The 22,307-nt window shown below is 41.5% G+C and overlaps 1 protein-coding gene across 1 annotated transcript in view; it reads right to left on the reverse strand.

Moving 5' to 3' along the window:
• Positions 1 to 22,307, reverse strand: part of DMBT1 (deleted in malignant brain tumors 1) — a 152,996-nt gene that overhangs the window by 20,688 nt on the left and 110,001 nt on the right. The window contains exons 18-33 of the mRNA XM_083505310.1: positions 16,517 to 16,598; positions 14,974 to 15,288; positions 13,718 to 13,738; positions 12,265 to 12,579; positions 10,914 to 11,039; positions 9,398 to 9,739; positions 8,008 to 8,043; positions 7,867 to 7,902; positions 6,400 to 6,441; positions 5,955 to 6,296; positions 4,990 to 5,025; positions 4,007 to 4,048; positions 3,562 to 3,903; positions 1,688 to 1,723; positions 689 to 730; positions 244 to 585 (exon numbers count right to left, since the gene is read on the reverse strand). Coding sequence (XP_083361436.1) covers positions 244 to 585; positions 689 to 730; positions 1,688 to 1,723; positions 3,562 to 3,903; positions 4,007 to 4,048; positions 4,990 to 5,025; positions 5,955 to 6,296; positions 6,400 to 6,441; positions 7,867 to 7,902; positions 8,008 to 8,043; positions 9,398 to 9,739; positions 10,914 to 11,039; positions 12,265 to 12,579; positions 13,718 to 13,738; positions 14,974 to 15,288; positions 16,517 to 16,598 — 2,497 coding nt within the window. The remainder of the gene's footprint in view (positions 1 to 243; positions 586 to 688; positions 731 to 1,687; positions 1,724 to 3,561; positions 3,904 to 4,006; positions 4,049 to 4,989; positions 5,026 to 5,954; positions 6,297 to 6,399; positions 6,442 to 7,866; positions 7,903 to 8,007; positions 8,044 to 9,397; positions 9,740 to 10,913; positions 11,040 to 12,264; positions 12,580 to 13,717; positions 13,739 to 14,973; positions 15,289 to 16,516; positions 16,599 to 22,307) is intronic.

The raw sequence follows: 22,307 nt of genomic DNA on the forward strand, positions 1-22,307 counted from the left end.
TTTATGTGCTTAAACATGCTCACATTTGTCTTTAGACTCTAGCCTACACATTTATTACTGAATTCAGTTCTGTGGGTGTGCAGTCCGCACATAAATGCACAATATAATGAAAAAACAAAAAAACCCTGCACTCCACCATCATTTATCAGATGAAAGAAGATTCCCAGAAGTGAATGGAAGTGAGAGGAAAGAAATAGTGTCCTTACAGTATAGTAAAAACAACAACAAAATAACTGGATATACCTGAGCAGATAACACTGGCATCTTCCTTATGTTTGCAGTCATGGACTCCCCATCCATTATGAGAACAGTCCTCAAAAGAAGATTCATTTCCTTTGCATTGTACAGCATTCAGGAGAATACTGCCAGAGCCTTGGTCAAAGTGGGCTCTTAGCGGGGCTGCAGTGGCTTCTCCGCAACCAAGTTGTTGGCACACAACCTGAGCATCCTTCAAGTCCCAATCGTCATCACAGACAGTTCCCCAGGTCCCATCATGGTAGACTTCAAGGCGACCCTGGCAGCTGTTCTCTCCATTCACCAGTCTTAGGGAGAAAGGACTTGCCGATGTTTCCAAAGGAGTATTCACTGCAAATGTTGATGAAGAATGTAATAACACTATTCTTTCTCCAGTTACATATAATACTGACAACTGCATTTCTTTCCACTAAAACCCAGCATCACTACTTACCTGTTGTAACACTCTGTTCAGTAGATGGAGGTGGTGGAGTTTCTAATTTAAAAAGAAACAGATACAAAGCCAAATATTTTAAACCTTGTCTTACATCATATCACTTTTAAATATCTAATTAAGTTTTTCAAATCTGACATTTCAGGGTTTCTTGTAACTGCAAATTGGCCTATAAACCTTTAACTTCAAGTGTTTTGCCTTCAGATATAAGATGTTCATATTTTATCATGTCGCCTCACAAATAATGAACAAAAAAAGTCATGTCTCAGTTTTTTGTTTCAATACAACTCAGAAAATACAATTTGTTATTGTTTTGCAAACCTGGTTTGAATGTAAATTATTGGCTCTTATTTTTGGCGTCAGCTAAAAAGATTTTTCTTTAGACTACCCAACTGAGCTATTTAGTATTGATGAGCATTTTAATCGGTTTTCAGTTTACTATTGATTTTAAATAAAAATAAAGAGGCCTGATAAAAGTGTGTTTGAACTTCCCAACAGCTTTGTTTTCAAATTAATTCATTCTATGGAAGCGCGAACTCTTCCTATTGCTGCTCCATGAATGTGAAAACCAAGGGCAGGAGTTAAAACATGCTATTTTCCCCAGAGAAGAGGGATGTACTGTAAATCTCTTTCTCTTTAAAATAATATGCTAAATAGTATTACTAATGACTGAATGAATTAAATTTGTATATTGTCCTATATCCACAGGTATACAAATAAATAGTCAGAGAGTTAAAGGACAGTATAGATATAGGGTAGCCAGACCAATGAAAGAATGAATGGGTGGAAGAAGGGAAATTGCAATAGATGCTGCTGTTAGGAAACCCAACTGGACTCGCCTTTCTGCCCAACACTGAGTATAATATGAGCAGCATTATACCAAGAATGGTAGCATGGATTAAATCTCTCTCTGTCTCTGTCTCTCTCTGTCTCTCTCTCTTTCTCTCATACAAACACCCACACCCGCACCCACCCACACAGAGCCAGGTTAATACATACCTGATGTAACAGGTATTTCTGTGGTGGTTATGGGGCCTATAAATGGAAATAAGAAAGCACAGCATAAAAATAAAGTACATGTAAACATTAGAAAAAGGAAATCATAGCTGTATGCTTCTTAGTGATGGCACCCCATGAGGTAGATGTCAGAGAGATTTAATGTTTAGAACCTGATTCGTCTAAGTCCTACCTTATGTTACATATTGAGCAAAGGAACCACCATCTTGACTTGCAAATTCAGCTTCCTAATATTTCAGGTTGTGTCTTTTAAAACATGGAACCTGCCCTTACACCTATGTCCTACGAATCTCCTTCCCCTCCACAAGCAAATCATGGCGAGCCCCTTTCACTCCACACTATGATCCCGTCTAAATCCTCACTACTTGAGAACATCAGTGTATGTGATGAAAGAGATAAGCAGTAGATTCAGGATAGACCAGATGAATTATTTCGCCACCATCTAGAATAGACTCAGAATACATTCTGTTGCAAGATGTGCACTGCTGCAGACAGGTATTGATCAGGAGAGTGTATACAACAAATTTCATGTGAATTGATCTATCAATGACTATTAGCCGTATTACCTTAATGGAGTTACACCATCAGATTCAGTGTACTACAGAAGTTACTAGAGTTACTGACTTACAAGAAGTATGTGGAGACAAAGCTATAGACTTTTTGACATTTCACAGGATATTCTAATGGTATTCCAAGAATTGACTTTATGTGCTTAAACATGCTCACATTTGTCTTTAGACTCTAGCCTACACATTTATTACTGAATTCAGTTCTGTGGGTGTGCAGTCCGCACATAAATGCACAATATAATGAAAAAACAAAAAAACCCTGCACTCCACCATCATTTATCAAATGAAAGAAGATTCCCAGAAGTGAATGGAAGTGAGAGGAATGACCGCTCCCCACTTAAAACGGGGGGGGGCGCCCTTTGCGCGGGCGCGTGCAGCCCCTAGATCTGGAACGCCCCAACAGCATAGGCTTGGCTTTGCCTTCCCTCAGATGGGATACCTGGAGGTCTCCGCCTACCTCAGTCAGTGGTCCAATCCCACCTGGGGGAAGCGTTGCCAAGGAGACCAGGCCAGGTAGGGGAGGGATTACCTGCCCACACAATAGAGGGAGGATCCACTAGACTCAATTACACTGTGGAAAAAATCAATAGGGCAGTGCGCTCTGCAACCACTCGCATGGGAGGTCGGGTCGTGAAACACCCCAACATTAAAGTTTACATGCAGGAGCTATTTCGGCCGGATGGCGTGCACCTATCGGACCTTGGCAACGAGCGTTGGCTAAGCGACATCAGGCATGGCCTGATGGACTGGTTGGAGGATGGCAAAGGCGTTTTTCAGATGTAGGTAGTCTTGGCGGCGAGACCGCAATCTTTGCGGTCTCGGGTGGCGGTATCAGGCCTTGGGCGGAATCCTTTTGTCCATCTTCCTCTTGCGGCGGCGATACCAGGGTTCCCCGTTAAAGGGGTTTTCTGAAGGGAGGCTTTGGCCGTACACCGAAAGGTCGTCATTGCTCTCTCCTGCGGCGGCGGCGTTACGGGGGCGGCCATCTCTGCTTGAACATATGTTCTCCAGAGCCGGCCCATCCCCCCCCCCACACTGGATAACCCTGATGCTCCCTAGGTCCCCGGCTGGGGACCAGGGAGGGAGAACGCCCAATGCCTGAGCCAAGGTCTACCCACATTTGAAATTTAATAAAGTTGTGGCCAATTTAATCCCATAGCACGTTGTCTTGAGTCGTTATTCCACATGACGGGGGGACCGTGCAGGATCTGGGGACTCCACCTGTCCGCGCAAAGAAATAGTGTCCTTACAGTATAGTAAAAACAACAACAAAATAACTGGATATACCTGAGCAGATAACACTGGCATCTTCCTTATGTTTGCAGTCATGGACTCCCCATCCATTATGAGAACAGTCCTCAAAAGAAGATTCATTTCCTTTGCATTGTACAGCATTCAGGAGAATACTGCCAGAGCCTTGGTCAAAGTGGGCTCTTAGCGGGGCTGCAGTGGCTTCTCCGCAACCAAGTTGTTGGCACACAACCTGAGCATCCTTCAAGTCCCAATCGTCATCACAGACAGTTCCCCAGGTCCCATCATGGTAGACTTCAAGGCGACCCTGGCAGCTGTTCTCTCCATTCACCAGTCTTAGGGAGAAAGGACTTGCCGATGTTTCCAAAGGAGTATTCACTGCAAATGTTGATGAAGAATGTAATAACACTATTCTTTCTCCAGTTACATATAATACTGACAACTGCATTTCTTTCCACTAAAACCCAGCATCACTACTTACCTGTTGTAACACTCTGTTCAGTAGATGGAGGTGGTGGAGTTTCTAATTTAAAAAGAAACAGATACAAAGCCAAATATTTTAAACCTTGTCTTATATCATATCACTTTTAAATATCTAATTAAGTTTTTCAAATCTGACTTTTCAGGGTTTCTTGTAACTGCAAATTGGCCTATAAACCTTTAACTTCAAGTGTTTTGCCTTCAGATATAAGATGTTCATATTTTATCATGTTGCCTCACAAAGAATGAACAAAAAAAGTCATGTCTCAGTTTTTTGTTTCAATGCAACTCAGAAAATACAATTTGTTATTGTTTTGCAAACCTGGTTTGAATGTAAATTATTGGCTCTTATTTTTGGCGTCAATTAAAAAGATTTTTCTTTAGACTACCCAACTGAGCTATTTAGTATTGATGAGCATTTTAATCGGTTTTCAATTTACTATTGATTTTAAATAAAAATAAAGAGGCCTGATAAAAGTGTGTTTGAACTTCCCAACAGCTTTGTTTTCAAATTAATTCATTCTATGGAAGCGCGAACTCTTCCTATTGCTGCTCCATGAATGTGAAAACCAAGGGCAGGAGTTAAAACATGCTATTTTCCCCAGAGAAGAGGGATGTACTGTAAATCTCTTTCTCTTTAAAATAATATGCTAAATAGTATTACTAATGACTGAATGAATTAAATTTGTATATTGTCCTATATCCACAGGTATACAAATAAATAGTCAGAGAGTTAAAGGACGGTATAGATATAGGATAGCCAGACCAATGAAAGAATGAATGGGTGGAAGAAGGGAAATTGCAATATATGCTGCTGTTAGGAAACCCAGTTGGACTCGCCTTTCTGCCCAACACTGAGTATAATATGAGCAGCATTATACCAAGAATGGTAGCATGGATTAAATCTCTCTCTCTCTCTTTCTCTCATACACACACCCAGACCCGCACCCACACACACACACACAGAGCCAGGTTAATACATACCTGATGTAACAGGTATTTCTGTGGTGGTTATGGGGCCTATAAATGGAAATAAGAAAGCACAGCATAAAAATAAAGTACATGTAAACATTAGAAAAATGAAACTCATAGTTGTATGCTTCTTAGTGATGGTACCCCATGAGGTAGATATCAGAGAGATTTAATGTTTAGAACCTGATTTGTCTAAGTCCTACCTTATGTTACGTACTGAGCAAAGGAACCACCATCTTGACTTGCAAATTCAGCTTCCTAATATTTCAGGTTGTGTCTTTTAAAACATGGAACCTGCCCTTAAACCTATGTCCTATGAATCTCCTTCCCCTCCACAAGCAAATCATGGCGAGCCCCTTTCACTCCACACTATGATCCCGTTTAAATCCTCACTACTTGAGAACATCAGTGTATGTGATGAAAGAGATAAGCAGTAGATTCAGGACAGACCAGATGAATTCTTTTGCCACCACCTAGAATAGACTCAGAATACATTCTGCTGCAAGCTGTGCTCTGCTGCAGACAGGTATTGATCAGGAGAGTGTATACATCAAATTTCATGTGAATTGATCTATCAATGACTATTAGCCTTATTACCTTAATGGAGTTACACCATCAGATTCAGTGTACTACAGAAGTTACTAGAGTTACTGAGTTACAAGAAGTATGTGGAGACAAAGCTATAGACTTTTTGACATTTCACAGGATATTCTAATGGCATTCCAAGAATTGACTTTATGTGCTTAAACATGCTCACATTTGTCTTTAGACTCTAGCCTACACATTTATTACTGAATTCGGTTCCGTGGGTGTGCAGTCCGCACATAAATGCACAATATAATGAAAAAACAAGATAACCCTGCACTCCACCATCATTTATCAGATGAAAGAAGATTCCCAGAAGTGAATGGAAGTGAGAGGAAAGAAATAGTGTCCTTACAGTATAGTAAAAACAACAACAAAATAACTGGATATACCTGAGCAGATAACACTGGCATCTTCCTTATGTTTGCAGTCATGGACTCCCCATCCATTATGAGAACAGTCCTCAAAAGAAGATTCATTTCCTTTGCATTGTACAGCATTCAGGAGAATACTGCCAGAGCCTTGGTCAAAGTGGGCACTTAGCGGGGCTGCAGTGGCTTCTCCGCAACCAAGTTGTTGGCACACAACCTGAGCATCCTTCAAGTCCCAATCATCATCACAGACAGTTCCCCAGGTCCCATCATGGTAGACTTCAAGGCGACCCTGGCAGCTGTTCTCTCCATTCACCAGTCTTAGGGAGAAAGGACTTGCCGATGTTTCCAAAGGAGTATTCACTGCAAATGTTGATGAAGAACGTAATAACACTATTCTTTCTTCAGTTATAAATAATACTGACAATTGCAATAAAAAAAACTAAAACCCAGTATCAGTCCTTACCTGTTGTGCTACTCTGTACGGTAGATTGAGGGGGTGAAGTTCCTGATTAAAAAAGAAACATATCTAATACCCAGTATTATACACCTTGTCTTCATATTGTATCACCTTTAAATATTAGGGCTACTTGTAACTGCAAACTGGCCTATACACATTCAACCTTTGTTTTATAAATAGATCACTGCCTTGTCTCCAGATATAACATGAATATGATTTATCTTGCCACCTGTCATAGATCAAATGAAGTCATGTTTCTGTAGTTTCATCAGAACTCAGAAAATCCAAATGTTCTTGGTTTGCAAACCTTATTTGATTGCATATCATGGGTGCATTCAGATGTACAAAAAATTGTGTCATTTCTGCACATTCCTACTTTACTTCCTCCATGATTTACCCATGAAAATGGCAGGAAAGAACTATATGCTGATATATTGCCTCAAATTTGGTTACTTTACTTTTGCATTTTTCTGGGAAAATGCCCCCCCCCCCGGGAAGCAATTAACATGGAAATGAGCACTAAACACCTGATATATTCTACTAGATTTCTGGAAGTGTTTTTAATATATATTCTGCAAAAACTCAACTATAATTTGAAAATCAACAGATAAGGAAATGGAACGCACTGTCTTGTGAATGCAGCCTATGTTTTACCCCAGCCACAGTTTGCTGGATTTGAACATAATGGAAAACCATGGTTTGCTGCAAATTCAGAATTTGCCTATATAGTGGAAGGAAGAATACAAAAGGTCGAGGCTCATGACCAGACAGCTTTTTTAAAAAATGTATTTTTATTAAATATTTTTTTGGTTTACAAAAGTATGTGCAATCTCTCTCTCTCTCTCTCTCTCTCTCTCTCTCTCTCTCTCTCTCCAAGTAACATTTTTCACAGATCAGTTTTGTTTGCTGAGACATTAGGAAGAAAATTGGGAGAGAGGTGGAGAGGGGAGAGGTGAGTGGGTCGGGTGGCGATGTTTCTATTTTACTTAGTATATGTGTGTTTTTTTGTCAGCGCCACTTGTATAGGTTCTTTGCTATTCACTTGCGTTCCTTGGGTGGTGAGAGAGGTTGGGGTTGGTTGGCCTAGGGTATGGTTGTTCATTTGTGATTGGCTGTGGTGATCTTTGTTTTCATGTGTGAGTGGGGTGTGTGTGTGTTTGGGGTCAGGTTAGCCATATTGCTTTGTATGCTGTTGTTGGATTTTTGTCACTGTCTTGTTGGGCTGTGTATGTGATGAAGGGGAGCCATACCAGGGTAAAGGTGTCTTCTTCTATTTGTCCCTGTGTCAGTTTTAGTTTATTGGTTAATTTTTCTAGTAAGGCTGTTTCCCATACTATTTGGTATCATTGGTCCATGCTTACTCCTGGCAAGTCTCTCCAGTGTCTGGCTATGATGCTTCTGGATGCTGAGAGTAACTGGGTTACCAGGCAGCTTTATTTATATTTTTAAAAGCAAGATAAAGTAAATACATACCAGATGTGATGGGTTCTACTGTAGTGGTTATAGGTTCTAAAATTGGAAAGAATGTGTTAGAAGCTCCAAAAATTAGAAAGGAGAAAGCACAGCATAAAAGAAATTCCATTTAAACACTAGAATAGAGAAACCAATAGTTACCAGGTGTGGTGGGTACTTCTGTGGTGGTTAGAGGTTCTAAAAATTAGAAAGAACAGGTTAGATGCTCTAAAAATTAAAAAGGAGGAAAGCAGTGGAGGTAGAATAAAGCTATCAGGATTAGTAGCCATAAATAACCCCATGATTCCTCACAACAGTGGAATCTCTGCTCATTTAATGGTCATGCCAAGGAAGGTACTACTTTGTATGACCCATTTTGAAATCATATGAGTTGCTGAAATAAGCAGTAGTGATAGCTGTTAATTATGGGTTTAAAGGCAGCAATAAAGAAATTTTTAATTATTTGTAATTATAACAGTATTTCTAAACCACTAACTCATTCCAAAACACACACATACATGGCAGTATTCAGTAAAACTCCAACTGAATCAGTCTACTATCAGTGCCTGCTACCCATCTTAACCTGCTAGAGCCTATATTTTCAGATGCAGAATACCTCTGAATACCTCCTATTTGCCATTTATATACTTGGAGCTGCACCCCGACCTGCTCTTCTCTGCTCTCCAGCTCCCTGCTGCTATTCCCACTCTCCTTTTCCAACCCCATGGCAACACCAGGGATGGGGAACCATTTTGCAAGGACAAATCTGACAGCTGAGCGTGGCTGGCCACCTGCCAATCAAATGGTATCACAAATAACATAATGGTTTAAAGTCCGGAAGCCAGGGCTATTGTTCAGGCTGTTCTGGTGCTAGCAGTGTGTGCAACCCAAAGAGCCAAAGGTGGAGCTTCTGTCCTCTCACAAAACCTTCTAAAGGCACTCCAAGACTGCACTTAGGCACCCACACATTGGCCTTTGGATTCTGTCCTCTGGGTTTATTCTTAAAATTAGTTCAAAGGGTGTGCAGTCTTCAAATAAAGGGATAATACTGGATGAAGGGGAAGCATGGAAAGCTTCAGCACCATTTCCCAGATGAAATAAGATTCTCTGTAGTGGATGGAGGAGTTTCCAATGTAAAAAGAGCCTAATCATGTTCTTACAATACAAGCCATTGTATTTACATCAACAATTTATATACCTCAGTATACAATGAGGTTACCAAATAGATAGTAAAGATTGAATCACTACTATACAGTGGTACCATGGTTCTCCATTGATGAACGTCTTGGTTTTTGAACGCTGTAAACCCAGAAGTAAAGGCTTCGGTTTTCGAACACTTTTCAGAAGTTGAATGTGCCATGCGGCTTCCGTACTGAGTTTTCTATAAGTATATGCTTCTGGGAGTAAATGCTTCGGTTTTCAAACGTTTAGGAACTCAAACAGTCTTCCGGAACGGATTATGTTCGAAAACCGAGGTACCACTGTATTTGCCAATGTAGATCGAGAAGCCATCCTGCAAAAATTAACACATATGGAAAATAGTTTGTGGTACCTGAGCAGATGACGCTGGCATCTTCCTTATGTTTGCAGTCATGGACCCCCCATCCCTTATGGGGGCAGTCCTTAAGAGAAGATTCATTCCCACTGCACTGTACAGCATCCAGAAAGATGCTGCCGGAGCCTTGATCAAAGTGGGCACTTAGTGGGGCTGCAGTGGCTTCTCCGCAACCAACTTCTTTGCAGACAATGCGAGCATCATTAATGTCCCATTCATCATCACAGATGGTCCCCCACTCCCCATTGTGATAGACTTCAACACGACCCTGACAGCTGTTCTCTCCATTCACCAGTCTTAGGAAGAAAGGATTTGCTGATGTTCCTGATGGCGAAGTCTCTGCAAAAGGTGATGAAGAATGTGACAAGATTGTTTCTCATTTAATAATATGTAATCTTGACAATTGTATACAAATGTAAAAAAGAGATAAAAACAATCAATCCTTAACACCACCACCACCTTTTTGTGACTGATGGGGCTCAGTAATTTTCAGCCTACTCTGAGGATGCCAAATCCTTTTGTAGACACTTTACCTTGTGATGGAGTCTTTACTACGTAATCTAGGCTCATTTAATGGATTCAAAAGGGGGAAAAGAAGAAGGAAAAAATTACCCGAGGTGCTAGGAACTTCAGTGACAACAGAGGGAGCTATTGCAGCAAAATAAAAGAGTAACCATTAAACAAAAATAGTTGAAAAGCAGACATTTCTGTGGCTGATTCCAATATACTTAGAGCTGTATTGTGATAATTTATTTATTGGGTGTTTATACCCCTTCTAAATGCATGAGCTCAGGAAAGTTTACAATATATTCTCCTTTCATAAGATTGTACATCTGTTTACCTGAATTCAAGGTTCCTGAAGTGTTTTGAAATTTTCACTCTTGTGGAAATGTCACTTCTACATGTACCTACATGTACCTTCTCATGTCACTTCTACATGTACCTATATAAGGTTGACCACATATATCCTAAGAGGAGCTGGAAACCTCTGGGTCTGTTTTGTTGGGCAGCACTTATGTAAAACCAAACCATAAACCAGTTTTGTAGCAGACATATTAACTGTTTGCAGACAGCAGCTTCCAGCAAAACTAGTTGCACAACTTGGCGTCGCATCACACGTTGCAGAGCTGGCAAACACACCATGCATCAGATGCAGGGCTCTGCATGATGCTGAGCAAAAATAAATGCATTCGTTACCTCATATCTTTCTGGGTTCATAGCAAAATCACATGCTTAACATGTGGGGGTTGTGCTGATCTGTAATGTGTGACTTGCTTGTTACTTGAACTCATTAATCTTCTCACCTTCCATTGTGATTAGCAGAGGTCAGTAAAGAGATTGAGTCCCTATGTAAGTTACAAATGCACAGTAGACACCCACCCTGATTGGATATGCCCTAATCGTGCTTTTTGTCTTTCTCTGATTTTGTCTATCTATTAAATTTAAATAATTGAGTTAAGCCACACAGTACCATGCACAGAGGTAAGACTAATTTTCTCAGACTGTTGTGTACCTCTTTGAGTTGTGGTTGGCATCTCAGGAGTAACCGTTTCCTCAGTTGTGCTTATTGCTTGGGTGGTTCCTTCTGTTGTCAGCGATGTTGCAGTGGTTCCTTCTGGTGTTGTTGAATACGTGTGAGCTGTCAAGAGACGAAAATAATTTTGAGTTTCATAAAGATAAAGTCCAGAAGTGATAACTTTTGGATTGTGTCTATGCACAAAGATAGCATTTTTGGTACAGCTCCAGGATGGAAAGAACAGATTCTTCTCATAGTTTCCATGTCCTTGAGTGATGTCAACTTTGTGGAGTGGATAGACTAGGACTGGGGAGACCCACGATAAAATCCCCACTAAGTTATGGAGCTCATTGGGTAATCTTGGACCAGTCTTTCAGTCTTACCTACCTCACATGGTGGAAAAAGAGGGTGGGGTGGGGAGAAGAATGTGTGGCATCTCAAGCTCTTTCGAGCACACATTGGATACAAATGGAATAACTTACTAAATTAACTTGACATTTAACAAGGACACAAAGGGCAGTCCTGGAAACTTGGAACATGTAGCACTTCATGTAGCTTCTCAAGACTTCTTTCCATCTGAAAAGCAGCATCTCCTACTACCTGACTAGCCTATCTATGAAGAAACAACCATAGGAGGAAAATAAATATTATTCAAGAAGCCATGGACATGCATGGAAGAACTTGCATGCTGCCATGAGGCTCGTTGGCTCTTGCAAATTATTTTTGTAATATTTCTTTTTTAAATGTCAGACCTTTTTGTACAGCCCCCCCCCATTGTACTGCTGTCATACTTTCACTACTGTTATGCTAATTGAAAGAAGCACCCTGTGTTGAGAGCCACTTTTGTTAGCATGGAGTGTACCATTCATGTGATGAATGGCAAATCACCATGTTAAATGCAACTATTCAACTCCCATCACCAAGCGTTATAGTGGTATGGAAAACGATGGTTCGTTTCATTAAAGAACTGTTTAGATGTCATGTGTGAAGTGCAATCAACAGTGCAAAAATAAAATGAAAGACAACCCCCAACCCTCAGTCATGTGCAGAGAGCTTGTATGAATAATCCCCTGTGGACTGTTCCAAGAAGTTCAATGCTGTGGCTTTAGTGCTTAAATTGTAAGGGGGAAAGGTGTTGGGAGCCCTAGCTTGCCTAGCCCAGTCCTTTGGACCTAAAAACATGACTTTTTAGTTCTCAAATTTTGAGAACTATCTTTCTTTGGTTATTTAGCAGTAATGGGCAAACACACTGTGCATGCTCAGAGGTATTTTCATCCCTGTGTTTACTTTATACGTTCTAGACCTGATCCATAGTGAGATCATCTGGGCTCTCACAGACCACATTTACCTGAACAAATAACACCTGCATCTTCGCTGTGATTGCAGTTATTATTATATAATCCTTGATGGTAGCATTCTCCCAGACTTGTCTCATTTCCAACACAATCCACATTATCCAGAACAATATCTCCTGTGCCATGGCCAAAAGGAGCACCTCCCAGAGCCGAGACGGCTTCACCGCAACCAAGTTGCTGGCATACAACAGTTGCAGCTCTTATATTCCAGGTGTCATCACACACTGTTCCCCATTGGCCGTCAGAAAGCACTTCAACACGGCCTTCACAGCTTGAGCTTCCACTGACCAACTGGACAGGCAAGTAACCTGTTGAAGACACAAAGAGCAGGAATGTTGAACTGTGAATCAGACGGAGGTATTTGGCACGAAAAGGAAGCCTGCTAGGATTATTTGCATTGCCAAGTTTCCAACAGGGAAATCCATAGTAGCCAATTTCAAACCTGATGCCACTACAGGTGTGGCGGAGATGGGTATGGTTTGCACAGTGCTATAATAGGGAGATTCTATAGCCAAGAGATTGTGCAATTTAGGGTTTTGTTTCACTTTCCTCCCACGGTACTCGAGCACAAGATGTAAAATGGCCCTTCTGTGATCATCGCGTGCCCTCTGCATGAGGAAGGACACGCTTGGACAAAAGCCATTGCAGCTTCACAAATACCATACAGTTTGGCATACTCTTCAGGTACAGAACACAAAAGAGACACTGTTCCTGGAGGGCTTACAATCTGCATCAGACAAAAGAGCAGGGAGAAAAGTTAGAGAAAGAAAGAAAGAAAGTGGGGAGAGAAAAGTCATGTAGAAAAGGAGAAGTTGAAAAAGAGAAGCAAAAAGAGCAGGAAATGCGTTTGCTAAAGAGGTTACTGTGAAAGGCATGGAAGAAAAGGAATTACTCTGACGATGGGTCATTTAGCACTGTGCATTGTGGGCAGGATGACAAAAGACGGGACAAAGTAACGGGGAAATGCAGCTTACGCCAACAAGCAGAAACAAAGCAGATGGTTACCACTACCATGGAGAGCAGAATAGCCCTACTCCTTTAGGGATATTCTCACTGACAGCATGTAATACTCTTCACAGCCAAGGCATCATCATGGGAAAGTGAAGTGTGGTAGGAGTGGATGTTTTCTTCTTTCACTTCCAAGTGAAAGAAGACTTGCAAGAAGAAAATAATAAAAAAGAACTGTATGGTATGAATGACATCAGGCATGAATGATATTATCACTACCACCCCCTAGCGCAAGGATGAATCCAACTAACATAAGCCCTAGCCAGCATAGTCAGTGGCCAGCAATAATGCGAGCTGTCATACAACAATTAATGGAAGGTCACAAATTCCCCTGTCCATTCCCAGGATGTAATTGAAATCCCACTGGTTGCAACCTAGAAAGGAACATCCAACAATCTGGTGAATACTTTTGCCTATGCCACAAATAAACAGACTCACCTGTTGGTTGATCACCAGCACCTGTAAATAAACAGAAATTGTTATTTTTATGGTTACTGAACTGTATCTGTGTAAAAATCACAGTGCTGTTAATATGTGATTTTAATGAAAATCCTTCTAGTTAAGCATGCTGCCCTGACACCTTTTGTACTCTCATGTTGCATTGATGAACATGATCCCATGGGGTTGTGATTAGTGTCATGTAGTTGTGCATTGCTGTGTATTGTATTGTTGAATTTTTTATTCATTCTTATTACAAAACTGAAATAAACACATGTGTCATTGATACTTAGGTTAACTGAACTGTATAACTATCAAGACATGGAGTTAACCTTTTAATAGCTTTCTGCTGTCTCTTGCTTGCAACTCCCCACCCTTATTGAATAGGCAGTGTCATTAGAGATTACAAGTCTGTCATAGCTCAGTTCCAGATGAATTCATTTTTCTGTGCCCTATTCCATCAAAATATCTGCTTCCTTGGGGTATCTCAGCTTCCATAACAGTAAAAAAGTTTAGTACTGGTCATGCTTGATCTGCTTGTGCATTGAAAGCTATGCTCTTTGATTCTCAGGCAGTCATCCAAATATTTTAATTGTCCACAGTCATTTGTTCTGCATGCAACCTAACCCTATTCAAATTGCATTCCCAATTATTCAACTCTCTGATTGTTCAAATTGTATTACTCCCAAATCACCTGAATAAATTGAAATTGTGTTGTGCCTATAGTAGGTGGTTTGTCTGAAGCACTCAGCTTGCAACCAGGGATGGACAAATTCATCATTTTCAGTCCCTCATTTCCCCAATAATAAGTTCAGTTGGGAACTTTTCCACATCAGCATATATATATATATATATTCTCATGAAAATCCACCTGCAATTTAGTGTGAATTTCTCCTAATCTATGCATTGTTGTATGCAGTTTTGATATACACAATTTTTCAAGGCATTTTCTCAAAGTATAATGGTTGTTTGGATGTTATTTTAGCTAATATATGCATTTTTATGCACACTTTGCCTGGCATATTTTTGTGTGTACATATTTCTTGGTGACAGAGTTGCAAAGTTGAAGAAGCAGAAGTTTAATAAAAGAGCTGCTTTTAGGCTTGCATATTGTTTCAGAAAATGTGAATTACTTGGTTTTCCCATTCGAATTGAATCTAATTTCTTCCCCATCCCTACTTGTAACATCATTCTTTGATGTGTTTGAAGTTTGTTTGCAATTGAAAAACCCTACATAGTGTACAGAGAGATGTTACCTGAGCAGACGACACTGATGTCTTCATTGTGCCCACAGTCATTTACCAACCATGTAGCATGAGGACAGTCCCAGAGCTGGAGTTCACTTCCTGTGCAGTTCACATCGTCCAGGAGTATGGGTCCAGCTCCTCGGCCAAAATAAGACCATCCATACACCGTAGTTGCCTCTCCACAATCAAGTTGTCTGCACACTACATGTGCATTTTTCTTATCAAAGTTGTCATCACAAACAGTCCCCCAAGTTCCTTCGTAGTTGACCTCAACTCTCCCAACACACTTGTTCCATCCATTCACTAAACGCAACTGCTGAGCACCTTTGTAAAACAAAAAACCCAAAATGGTTGTTAAGTTAAATGCAAGTATACCAGCTCTATAATGTTCTGTATTATAAGGAAACATAAAGTCTGCAAGTTTATTGAGTGTTTGGGAGCAGTGCAGGAGATGGTGGATACATACAAGTTTTATGATGTCTTAATTCCTGGGAGAACTTATTTTACCCACATAAATCTGTAGACAGGATTCTACAGGAGCAATTTTGTGAACTTCATTAACAATCTAAAGGGACAGATTCTACCTCCCCCCACCAACGTACAGCCTGATCATCAACTACTCCTTGATGCATATTCATAGAATCATAGAATCATAGAGTTGGAAGAGACCACAAGGGCCATCGAGTCCAACCCCCTGCCAAGCAGGAAACACCATCAGAGCACTACTGACATATGGTTGTCAAGCCTCTGCTTAAAGACCTCCAGAGAAGGAGACTCCACCACACTCCTTGGCAGCAAATTCCACTGTCGAACAGCTCTTACTGTCAATTCATCTGACCCAAATCTATTTCTCGACTCACAATTGCCACCCTTTAAAATAGCCTTTCTTTAAACATCAACACACTGCTAAGGCTTTTATGCACATTCATGGGTAATGTGTAATTTGCTCTTGGGAATCACCAGTGAACTTGAGAAGGTGGGACACACTCCTAATAGTTAAGACAAATAAATTTGGTCTCCTGCAGCTTTCGTCTGTTCACAGAAGGCTTTTGATCCAGTGGAGAAATCACACCGGTGAAATAGACGAGGAGACTTTCTCCCCCCACCATCCCTTCTTCATAATTTCCTCCCAAAATCTGGATGGCTGGAGGAACCTCTGGAAGAGTACGGCTTCAGGAGGAAGGATGAATTGGCAAAAAATTACTCCCTTCTTCCTTCCATTGGTGGGAGCATCCTGGGCAGAATTCTGCTTTGGAATTGTTACTGCCAGTTGAGGGTAAGTCTGAGTACAACCCAGTTTGCCTGAATAATCAGTTTTTATAATACATATCCTTGGACTTTTCATCCTTGGAGTTCTATCCTTTTGTTCCTGTATGCCCACAGTACCAAGAGATAAAATTTAATAATCGTTTTAGTAGACTTAATTGCTGAGTGGTTTCCTGCACAGTTGAATAGGCTCAGCTGCCTACCAGTTTCATGCAGGCCCACTTTTGCTGGGATTTAAGCAGAGAAGCAACCCATCCCCAAGCCCAAGGCAATATAAGCACAGTACCTGATTCATGTAGGAGAGCAGAAGATATCAACACCATCCAAAATAAGCGTATCTGGGCACCCATGTTTCGGGTGGGTTTCTGCTAAAATAAAGAAGTGGTGAATTTCAGAATTTATAAGCATTCTAATCTGCTCCGGAAACCATGTGGTTTGCAATTTGATCTTTCTTTTTGAACTCCCAGATCTATGTCACGGAAGTCCGGGATATTTTCATTTCACAATCCATATCCCTGGAAATAGACAGCTACTGATTATTATTGCTTTGGAGAAGCCAGTGGGAACGTAAGTGTCCAACACTCAATAAATCACATATAATGCCATCTGATTTAACTGCTCCAGGAAATACTAGTGTTTCCCCCCAGAGGTAATGGTGTTGTTTAATCTGCTTTCCAAATACCAGCATGTTATCCTAGATGTAGAGATAGAGTGCTCAGGTGAGAAAAGAGAAAGGCTCCTTTTACTATTAATAATTGTGTAGATGAGGGAATTTCAGCAAACCTTGCTTGTATGACAACTATGAATTGCATTTCCTCTGCCTTAGTTTATTTATCTATCTAGATTTGTAGACCACCCTTCATCACTTATACTGATCTCAGAGCAGTTTTCAGAATATTATATAATAAACAACAGCTACAGAAATACACTTCAGTTAAAACAATAATTAAAACTAACAAAGCCACAGAAGAGCCCATGTTTCTTTGGGCGGCAGAACTGCATTGCAGAGTTGGAACAGTACCATGTTTCAAAGAATGGCTGCTTTTTGGTCCCCAGAAAGTGCAAATTAGTTGGTTTACCCATTCAAATTGAATCTAATTTCTCCCCCATTCCTCCTAACATTCTCCACAGAATAGGTACACATTTTAATGTCAAAGAAAGTGTTTGGCTCTAAACCAGAGGTGCGAAACCTTTTCCAGCCCAAGGGCCACATTATTTCATCTTCTGGGGGCCACACACCAGTGGAGGGCAATTGCCGGAGGAAAAATGGGCGTGGCTAGTGGTAGTAGATGTGGTCAGAGGCAATAGCAGGTGAAACAGCAGTTGTGACACTAACCCTTGCATAGGAGGCTGCATTCTAAGTACACAAAAACCAGATGTTTCTATACACACAACTCCCTCCCAGCACCAAGTAAGAAGCCATATAGTGCAAAGTGCAAAGACGCAGTCAAACCACTCAAGGGGAACTCAGAGTAGGGCTGGTGAGAGTGTGTAGCCTGGGTGGGGTGGGTGGGGTGGGGGGAATCCTAAGGCCTGGAGGGGCCATACTACTGAGCAAACTACAAGAAATTCTGCTGAGATAAATCAAGTTTTGTTTGGGACTAATCCACAAAAAACATGTGTTAGTGACTGCAATCTTTATTTGCCAAGTCTTGCTCAATAACAGAGAGAAAAGCTGATCTTGAGCAGATAAGCTTGTGAGCTGGGAAATTCCAGCTTCAAGGTGTGCCTCACCCCTTAAGGCACTGGAGAGGTTGTGACTACATGGTCCCAGGTGAACTGCCGTTCTTTCAACTTCGCACCTCCCCAATCTGCAATCTAGAATAAGAATGCTGATATACTTTATGTGGTAGTATGAAGATTCCTGAGATGTAAGGGGGGAAGCTGAGGTTGGGCAGTGCTGAATAAATGCTAAGAATTATTTCAAACCCCCATTTCTATTTCAAAATGGATTGGTCATATACATTAAAAGTTGATTGGGCCTCATGCTAGTTTCCCCCTTTTTTATTTTGTTGGAAGAGATAAACGCCTCGTCCCCAAGTGCCCTAGAACGCGTGGAAAGCAAGTCCATATTCAGAAAGGGTGGTGACCTAATAGATCTGCATTAATCCCCCCCCCCAGCTGCTACCGCATTGCTTCACATGCAATACCATTCTGGAGGACCTCTTACATGGCTTGGGGGAGCGCAGAGGACTGCAGTGTGAAGGACAAGGCAGGAAAGCCTCATTCCACAAGCAGAACACCAATTGCTCTGCTAGAGATTGCTGGGCCAAATTGGATAAGGCGCCATTCATGCCTCTAGCAATTTTCTGAATAGCTTTTTGAAAAGTAAATAGCAGGTGTAGACCTCCGACCTAGATCAGAGGAGAAAATGGCTCACCCAGTAGAGTGGAGCTGCAAGGCTAGTTCTCAGCAGGTGTGTTGCTGACACTTATGGAAAGGGTCAAGGCGGTGAGGAGGTCAGCATGGTGCAGGTGCACCAGCAGAACCAATCCAGCCCCCTCACGGCTTGACCTGCACCTCCCCAACTTCCCCAATGCCTCATCTTTCTCCTTCTGGATAAACAGCACCAAATCAGGACCACAGTGGACAGCAAAGGATTAAAGCCCCTTATCTCCCACATAATGTTCCCAGTCTAGGTCAACCTGCTGTTCTTTTGCCAGTGCTGAAGTAAGTTTCCACTGCCAGCCTGATCACCATTTGTAAGTGGAATGAGAGGTGGGAGAAACATCTTGTACCTTGGCCCAGGCAGAAAAATGTATTAAATCATCTCTGCTGGAGTGTGGCAGGGAGACAAGCCGAAGTAGCCATCATGATGTTCAGTGAATGCAGGAATCAGCCCCTTAAGTCTCAGTCCCCGTGAATCAGACAGTCATTCTCTGTGATGAAGTTAAATTGAAAATTAGCCTAAGCTTTCAAGCTTTGCTAGTAACATGCGTTCAGACTTTGGTCACATCCATTTAAAGCACTCTCATACCACATTAACCTTTAAAGAATTTCCCAAGATTCTTTGTGGGAAGCCATGAATGGGGTCACTGTGATGTAGTGGTTGGGTGTTGGACTGAGACACAAGAAATCCAGGTTTTAGATCCTGCTTGGTCATGAAACTCGCTGGGTGACCTTTGGCCGGTCACTGACTCTCAGCCTAACCTACCTCACAGGGTTGTTGTGAGGATAAAATGGAGGACAAAGATTATGTAAGTCATTCTGGGTTCTAGGGAGGAGAAAAGACAGACTATAAATATAACAATAAATAAATGTGCATTCAATGTATGGGTGGTATTCTACCAAGTTTTCCTCAGAGTAGACCTACTGAAATTAATGGACCTAATTTACTCCTGTTCATTAATTTGAATGGGTCTACACTAACTTGTCTGACTACCCCTCATTGTAGAACATAAATATTTGGTTTATTTGCAGATACAACTGGTGAATGCATTGAATTTGGGAACTAGGGCCTAATCCCCCACTCCCATCTCTGCACTTCCTTCCTTCTATTCTCTTATGAGCACAATGACATGATCAGGTATGTTGTCTACACTGCATCACAACCAAGCTGCTCTGGTGTAAGGAACAAGATATTGACATCATAAAGAAAATTGCAAATGCAAAGAACAATAAATACTGGGCACTTTGGCTTCTTGCAGAGGCATGAAACTCAGGGTAAAAAAACAACAAAGGTGCTTAGTCATTAATCCGGATATGATAGACAGATTTAATTTAAATAAGCAAAAGGGGGAAGGAATGCAGGTGACATCAAGGTTGACCTTTGTGGACATGGCATGATTGTTAAAATGTTTCCTGTAATAACATCTGTTTTGAAAATATCAGTCAAGCCTACCTATGAAACAAAGGTGGCTTGTTAAAGTTTAGTTGATTGGCAGGAATCAGCTCTCTCTCTCTCTCTCTGTGTTGCTCAGTGTAGGAAATCCTGGGAACTACCTGTTCTTTCTGTCTTTCAAGACTTCCTTTCAATGCTTGAAATTAAACACGTGCCATATATATGAATGGGAATACAATTGCCACAAGGCATTTCCTTGCCTTTTAGTGTTTGAATTGCAAACCTGGTAAGAATAGGACAACCTGAAGTATTATCCTATCCTATAATCTGGGGTGTTTTCCCCAAACCATGTCCATCTGCAGGTACCAGACACACCTGGGTCAGCTGTGCAACTGAGCTTTCTCCCTCTTTTTCTGAGAAAGGAATGTGGTAAAAAGTCTCCCGTTTATAATGCTGAGTTTCTATGAATTTCCAGTCAAATTTAAAGAAGTGCATAATTCTGATGAATGTTTAAAAGTGGCATAATAGTATCGCTTTAAATTTTCTCCTGGCAAAGTTCCCACTCAAAATAGCATGAGGAGGAAACCCTGCCCCACGTTGAGGTTTTTCAGCACTTCAAGAAGAGGTGAAGAGGTTTGGCCTTTATCGTTAACTCTGCTCTGTTGGGCTAGGATGGATCAGGAAATGTCCCCATAGACCTTGCATAAGGAAGCAGGAAGAAAATCCTGGAAGGTCATCAAGAATTTATTCCCTGGGTATTTAACTGTACACGATGGAGGGTGAGCTCTTTTCGTTTCAGGGCCAAAGTAGGGCCAGACATCAGACACACCATGAGCAATTGCATGGATGGCTTTTCCTCCCTTTTGTAGCAAGTAACGGCAAAGTAGCCTGGTTTTTGCAGGTCTAAAAGTACAGTGGTACCTTGGAAGTTGGACGGAATCCATTTTGGAAGTTTGTTCAACTTCCAAAATGTTCAGAAACCAAGGTGTGGCTTCCGATTGGCTGCAGAAAGCTCCTACAACCAATTGGAAGTTGCGAAAGCCTCATCAGACATTTGGGTTCCAGAGAACATTCGCAAACCGGAACACTCACTTCTGGGGTTGCGGTGTTTGGGAGCCAAAACGTTCGACTCGCAAGGCATTTGGGATCTAAGATACGACTGTATCAGTATCACACACAATCTCTCTGAGGCACTGCAACAAACTGTTGAAATGTGGAATGTGGATCCACTAACCCTCTGAATCCTGAGTTCCACAGCAATCACTCAGCATTTTGTCCCCACCGAGCATGCTTTCTCCTCCTTGGGATCTTTGGAGTTAGGAAGAGGAGCACCCAGTCCCACCTGCATTGGAATCCTGAAATTCTCCATTGATTTTTATGGGAAGATACACTTAAAAATAGCATCTAGTCCACTTGGGAAGCCCTTTATCACAGTTGCAGGCCCCGCGTGAAGCAGCCACCATGGGGAAGCAATGTTAAGCAGCAGCCGCCCTTGCTTCTGTAAGAACAGATCTTAGGGTAAAAGATGAGAGAAATTGAATGTGTCCCATGCTGCTATTTCACACAGAGTAATAGTAAGATGGAATGCGGGTGGTGCTGTGGGTTAAACCGCTGAGCCTCTTGGGCTTGCTGATCAGAAGGTCGGCAGTTCGAATCCCTGTGACAAAGTGAGCTCCTGTTGCTCAGTCCCTGCTCCTGCCAACCTAGCAGTTCGAAAGCGTGAAATACAAGTAGATAAATAGGTACTGCTCCGGTGGGAAGGTAAACGGCGTTTCTGTGCACTGCTCTGGTTCGCCAGAAGCGGCTTAGTCATGCTGGCCACATGACCCGGAAGCTGTATGCCGGCTCTCTCGGCCAATAAAGCGAGATGAGCGCCGCAACCCCAGAGTCGGCCATGACTGGACCTAATGGTCCCTTTACCTTTAATAGTAAGATCTTGAAGTGAAAGCCGCTGTGTGTGGTTGAAACATTAAAGTATTATGTTTTTTGCCTTTATCTCTGAGCACCTAGGCTAGAAAAGTTCAAGCATGCATAGCTATGGAGATGTTTCCTTGCAGTGATGTTACCCAATGTGGGTAATTTAATCTTTAGGCTATAATTTGTTTGCTGTACTCAATTCTGCTGAGCACTCTAGTTTATAGTGTATGAAACGTGTTACACAATATATTTATTTTCCCATGCGTAGAAGGAAGCTGATCTACCCAAGTGAGAGATAACTTCTGATTATCTGTCTTAATTGGGTAGTTTGTTGCCTTATTTTATTTAACAGATTAAGGCTCAATTCAGCTCCAAAAGA

The sequence above is a fragment of the Podarcis liolepis genome (genome assembly GCF_965112155.1).
Source record: "Podarcis liolepis genome assembly, chromosome: 5".
Taxonomy (NCBI): Eukaryota; Metazoa; Chordata; class Lepidosauria; order Squamata; family Lacertidae; genus Podarcis; species Podarcis liolepis.